A 6,994-nucleotide genomic window follows, 5' to 3' on the forward strand; every position below is an offset into this window, starting at 1 on the left:
ATTGATATTCTCTCCCCTTTGTAATTGCGCTAGCGGTAAACATATCTGTAGCCGTCAATCTGCTTCCCAGCCTCCTCTGTGTGTGTGTGTGTGTGTGTGTGTGTGTGTGTGTGTGTGTCTGTGTCTGTGTCTGTGTCTGTGTCTGTGTGTGTCTGTGTGACTCACCCTTGTCTTGTGTTGTCAGTCTCTCTTCTTCTGTTATTTTACCTTCATAAAATTCTTCTTCTTTGGTGTTTTTCTGAAGCTGTCTGGTTCCAAAAGCTGGTCTCGCTATGACAACTGACACCAACCATCAAGGGGCCTCTTTGCATTCAAGTCACTCAGACACACCACCAGTCAACCTTGTCATTGACTTTTTGAAACAGACAATAACATGTCGCTAACCACAGCTGTTGTTGAGTTGTGGTGGATAGTAAAGTAGCAATGTTACTGCTGACTTAACATACGGCACACATTTAGATGGTTAGCTTTTATCCAGAGAGCATTATAGTTTCATAAGAACATATAGGATGTCTTTTTGAGTGACAGGTCTGGGAATAGAACAGCTATAACTGACAGTGTTGGCGCCTTATAATATAAATTGTAAAATGTTAGGTAGGGAAATAAGCTCTTTTAAATATGTTTTTTTAATGTAGTTTTTGATATCCTCTTTGAAGTCACTAAGGGGGTTTGAAGTCAAGGTCAAGGTCACTTTTATTTATATAGCACCTTATAAGAACCTAAATTCACCAAAGTGCTTTACATAAAATACATAAATTAAAATACAACAGCACACATTAAAAAACACTTACAGCAATGACACAAAACAATTCATTAAAACGTAAAGGCCGGTGAAAAAAGGTGAGTTTTAAGAGTGGACTTGAAGGATGCTGTGTTGCCGATTTGAAAACACCAAACAGTTCCAAACTAATTAATACAGCTGATGCACTGCACATTTTTAAAAACTTTTTATGCCATTCAAAGTTTTTTTTTGATTCGTCATATTTTTTTTCTGCATTTCTTTTATTTTTTTTAAATTCTTGACATGTTGTGTATTCTTCTCCTCCTGCAGGGAGTTCCTGCGTCTGGGAAACCCTCTGAACTGCGGCGCCTGGGACAAGAAGCTCCTGAAGCAGTACCGCGTTCACAAGCCCAGCTCGCTCAGCTACGACGCAGAGATGAGAAGTAAGACAACTAAACAGGACAGACAGACAGACAGACAGACAGACAGACAGACAGACAGACACAGTGTGCACAAGCTCAGCTCCCTCAGCTACGACACAGAGATGAGAAGTAAGACAGTAACCACTCTCAAACTGGTGTTTATCACATGATAGACACTGCTGCTGGTCGGGGTCTGGGGGGAAAGGCTGTTTTTTTTTCACAATATCTTTATTGTCGTTTTATTTATTTATTTAGTTAGTTAGTTAGTTAGTTAGTTAGTTAGTTAGTTAGTTAGTTAGTTAGTTAGTTAGTTTTATCAACAACATACACAAACAAACATTTGCACCATCGTTTTTTTTAAGTCAATCTTTCCAGTCCAATACAGCTTGACAGCTCCTTAATCCACATGGCCAGTGTTGTAGCGTCCACATTTTAGGCTGTTGTTGTTAAAGGCTGATGATGATAACGCTTGTGTTTATTATTTATCAGTTCGGTTTTAAAGTCCTCCTGGCTGTACTGTACAGTTTGTCTGAAGCACTGAGGGGCCTACAGTGTCTTCTGCCATAAAAGAAGCGGCCACTTAACAGAACATGTCAATTTAAATTGTTTTGTTTGGTAAAGATTGTCATACACAAATATTCTGCACTGTATCCCTTAAAAAAAACAATTGTCAAATTGCTGACTAAAATGTACCTTTCTTATTGGAAGACATAAAACAATCGTTATTTCTTAGGCCTAGTGAATACACAATCTGTTTACACACATCCCATTTAAAAAAAAATTATAAATTCTAAAAAAGATTATGAAAAAATCCATATTATAAAATAGATGAGGGACACACCTCTAGTGAAAGATATGCAGTTGGCCCATTACAAGGGAACCTATCAGATTTTAATATGTGAGACTTCAAGTAAGGTGTCATCTGGGAGCCATCTCTATCTCTTACATTGATAGCAGTTTCCTATTGGGACAAAGTTTAATTTCTGTACTAACAGCTTGAAGAAGAAAAAAATAAATAATGAAAAAAAGTCCATAAATCTCCCAGTAATTCTGCTCCTTTTTCTTCCCCTGATGAATCCTCTGCTGAATAGACTGTGATTGCAGGGGACGAGATCTCCACCGACGGTTAATTGCGGTTGGAAATGACTTGTGATGGAACGGGGGTCGATTCTATAGGTTTTTTTAGAACGGTTTGGGATAATTCCAAAGTCTGCGGAACAGCCGTTTCTTTTAGTAGCTAGAAACCCATTCGTTTTAGCCAGTGCAATTTACTTTTCAGTTAGATTCAAATTGGCAGTTGGATTCAGGGGCCAATTAGAGCAGACTGGGCTTTTTTAAGAAGGCAGGGCTTAAAGAGTAAAGGTTCTACAACAGAGCGTTTCAGGCAGAGGCTGAAAAGAGGAGAATCAGCGATGGCACTTTGAGAAATACAAAGGGTCTTTTGGACAATACACCATTAGAAGTGTTTCTTAGTAGAAACCTTAATTACAATATTGAACCTATAAAATGTTACCTTTTATTTTTTTTGATTAATTAATTGCATTTTTTGAATTATTATTTTTTTCAACACACACAAACATACAAACACCTGCACATTATGTAACATTTAAACAAGACAGCCAGTCATCAACTCCATTGCCTGATTAATACCCAGTTAATGTATAAAACTCCCTGTTTAAATATAGGCCGACTGCATCGCTGTGAATGGATGCTTTGTTTTCTAATAACAGCAGTTAATGTTTGTAATTGCGTGCGCTTCTCGGCGAGTCCTAATGACTTATTGTGTCTCCTCCCCGGCTGAGAATGGATATTAAGTCTCGACTAATTACTGTTGCTTCTTACAAGCAGCCACACGGTGCTATCTCTCTCTCTCTGTCTGTGAGGAGATAATGTCGCTAGTTTATAGCCATTGCTGGATGTTGTATTGCCTGTTTGTTTGTTTTTTGCAGTGGAGGAGCTCAAACGGTTTAAGCCGTGTGAAAAATGCAGAGAAACAACCTCATTAATTAATTTATCGGAAAATCTACATTATTCTTAATAAGGCAGGCGGTGGTTAGGAAAATGGATGACACGTGAGGGAAGTTAATGGTGTTGTTTTGTTCCATTCAAAGAGCACAAGAGAATCTATGCACTGGAGTCTGCTTTTGGAGCTCACAATATAAATTCAATGTGAAATTACTTAAAGTTGAACCAACGCTCTTATTTTGTCACTGCATATTTTCTAGTTGAACCAACACACTTATGTTTTTGGTTTTCCAATTAATACTTAGTAACAGGAGAAAACAAGTTCACTCACTCACAGACAAACTCACCAGATTAAAGCCATTGGATTTTATACTTTATACTTGACTTTTTACAAGATTATGGATTAAAATAAAATACAATAAAAGTTTTAGTTGAAGTTATAGTTTATTTATGGTTAAGTTATGGCTAATTTACATGTGCAACAGCTTAGTTAGTAAGTGCCATCTGTATATAAAAATGTACTTAACCTACTGACTTCCTTCCTTGCTTCACAGACAGTATGACGATGTCTATGGAGGGATTCGGGCCTGACAGTGTGTTTGCGACGCCTGCGGAGGACAACGGTCAGTATCGTATCAGTCGCAGTCTGGTGCGTTCTGCTGAGGGCAGCACGGTACCGCTGACCCGGGTCAAGTGTCTGGTCTCCATGACTACGCCACACGACATACGCCTGCACGGGTCGGCCGTCACACCCGCCTTCGTGGAGTTTGACACGTCGCTGGAGGGATTCGGGTGAGTCAGCACGGACAATAAATAGAGTGTTTATCTATCTGAACTTTCACTATTATGCAGGATTTTTTTGTCTTGATTTTTCCCTTTTTTTACGATTTTTTTATTTTTTGGGGAAACTTCAAGCTTTATTAGATAGTACAGTTTTAAAATAAGGGGAGAGAGAGAGAGAGGGGATGACCTGCAGTAAGTTTGACACCTCGCTCGAGGGCTTCGGGTAAGTCAGCATTGGACATTGCAGTCAAGACATTGGAAACTGACTGTTTACATATGCAGGAACAATTATCATTATTGACGGTTTTTTGCACTATTTATTTAGCCCTTTTTTAATCTCTCTTTAATACTCATGAAATGCACTAAACATACATGATATGTGTACTGGGTTTTTCCTGCATAGAGACATTTTTGGCGCCCCCCAAAGTGGTTCTATGCCTCCCCCAAAGGAAAATCACCAGCGTCAAAATCATATATCAAATGTGTTTCTAGTTCAGCCCAATACATGCCATCCTTCCTGTAGTGCTTGGCGATTCATTGCATTTCAATTTATATTACTGCTTCCCTCCATCATGAACACAAAATAATCGTAATGAAACTATCATTGAAACTCCCCCTTCTCAACCCCATACTGCTCTTAAAATTCACAAACTTTTCGCCTTTACTGTTGCAGTCGTGACCCCAAAAAAGTTGTTCCCTGTTGTCACCCCCCAAAGGCCCATTCTGAGCCAGGAAAAACCCTGTGTGTATAGTCATAATGTAAAGAGTTATCATTCCCTGAATAAAATAAACGTAGTTCCCGGGGCACTAGAGGGCTTCGGGTGAGTCAGTCACCTTTTATTGTATCCCCCCTGGATAAAATTCCGATAACAGAATTTCACCCACATCGTGGCATATTCCAATGCACTCCAGGGTTGACAGTAGATTCCGTTTGTTTTTGCCCCTATCCTGGGATTCAATCCTCTGTGCTAAAAGGATTAAGTATGGACATTAAGAGCATTAAACAGCCCCTTCTTGAGATAGTTTTTTCTTCACCGAATCCTTCTAAACTCCGGGGATCCACCACTCTTCATCACATGCTTTTAAAATTGCTTTTCCAGCAGTCCAACAGTCTTCTGTTAATAAAAAAAAGCACTTTCCTTTAAATGTTTCTTCTCTGTGGATCAATTTTCTCCACCGGTGACACACACCTCGGGGCGCCACATGTTATTTTCCCCTTCAATTAACCAGACTGTGTGTTTTAACCTCTCTGAGAAGCACCTTCAAATGTCCCAGCAGGAGGCTGTGTTTGGCCCCCAGTTGTAGGACCCCTGCATACAACTAGACTTATTTTACGCCTTTTATGTCATACGGCACATTTTTTGTGGGTGTGCTGAATTTGACAGGTGTTGCCCGTGCTTTGTGTTGTATGTTTGGGGGTGTCAGTTGAAATGATGCTGTGTAGGATGTGTGACCTTGGCAATACGCAAACACACACTTTTTCCCCAAACGCATACATGACAAATTAACACGCTAGGCTCACACACACACACACACACACACACACACACACACACACACACACACACACACACACACACAGTAAACAACAGCTCGGGGGGAGATTCAAGACTATATGTTATATTCCTCATTAATATTTATTAGAGTACTCTTAAAGAAAATGTTAGACGTCTCACAGTAAGGTCATCGTAGAGGTTTTCTGTCAGTTTGGCGGCATATTGCGAAAGGTTATGTCCTGTAATTACCGGACTAGCTTTCGGTCAGTAGATGGCATTCAGTATGACATGATAATGTGTGTGTTCCTTTTATATGTTATACTCTGTTTCAGACAGAGGCTGCAAAGCTATGAATTATACATTTTGAATAAGTCTGAAAAAACCCTAGAAAAACCTTTGTTTGAAAAACCTGTCTGTCTGTCTGTCTGTCTGTCTGTCTGTCTGTCTGTCCATCGGGTTGATGTCAGGACTCTGTGCAGGCCAATCAAGTTCATCCACACCAAACTCTCTCATCCATGTCTTTATGGCCCTTGGTTTGTGCACTGGTGCATTGTCACGTTGTATCTTCTTGCCTATAGGTTTTCAGTATTAAAATATTTTTTACGCGTCACATGTACCCAATGTTCTCAGCCACCTCAGAATAGAACATTGGGTTTCTCCTGAAAACAGCATCAGCAGCTCACAGGCAACGAGGCAGTGGCCCACTTTCTGCTCAGCGTAAACACAACAAGCACACCTACACACACACACACACACTAGCACGTACACACACCTTCACACCTACACACGTAGCAAACTAGCAAGCACACACCTACACACACACCTACACACACACACACACATGCACACTAGTAAGCACACACCGACATACACACAGCTACACACGCAAACACACACACACACACACACACACACACCTACATGCACACACTAGCACTCACACACCTACATGCGCACACGCACACACACACACACACACACACACACACACACACACACACACTAGAGAGTCTACCCCTCCTTTCGCTCCCATCTGTCACCATGAAATATTGATGCCTCTGCTGCTATTAGGAATCACACATATATGCACAGATCCGCTCTCTATCATGCACAACATGCTCACACACACACAAACACACACACACACACACACACACACACACACACACACACACACACACACACACACACACACACACACACCAGTGCACACACACCCAGCCGGCCATCTCACAAGGGGCTAGGGAGATGCTATCAACGTGGGTGGATGGGGGTGGGAGGCAAATAATATGCAGAATTTTTTTTAAGAATTCCAAAACTGCATCTCATTCTACCTGGTAAAATACAAAATTAGCATAACAGTCTGGAGAATTCCCTGGAGTGATTTTTTTTTTTTGCTTTCTTTAACCTAATCAACGTCATGGTTAAAAAGGGGGAAAAGAGAGACAGCGTGCATGTAGGTATTGTGCAGCTGTGTGTGGCAGAGTTATTGTTCGTTGAGACAAGCAGAGGAACAGACTGTCTGCTCTTCAGACGTGTCCTTGAATTAGTTATTGAGTTCCTGCCAGTTTGAAGGGAAGCTGTCCCGGAGCTAAACCCTGACCCCT

At 40.7% G+C, this 6,994-nt stretch overlaps 1 protein-coding gene across 1 annotated transcript in view; it reads left to right on the plus strand.

Annotated features, from left to right (window-relative positions):
- The window catches only part of wdfy3 (WD repeat and FYVE domain containing 3), a 96,623-nt gene that overhangs the window by 34,801 nt on the left and 54,828 nt on the right, over nt 1-6,994 (plus strand). Inside the window, exons 15-16 of the mRNA XM_080037983.1 lie at nt 1,052-1,164; nt 3,663-3,900. Coding sequence (XP_079894109.1) covers nt 1,052-1,164; nt 3,663-3,900 — 351 coding nt within the window. The remainder of the gene's footprint in view (nt 1-1,051; nt 1,165-3,662; nt 3,901-6,994) is intronic.

This window comes from Ammodytes marinus (genome assembly GCF_949987685.1).
Source record: "Ammodytes marinus genome assembly, chromosome: 2".
NCBI lineage: Eukaryota > Metazoa > Chordata > Actinopteri > Uranoscopiformes > Ammodytidae > Ammodytes > Ammodytes marinus.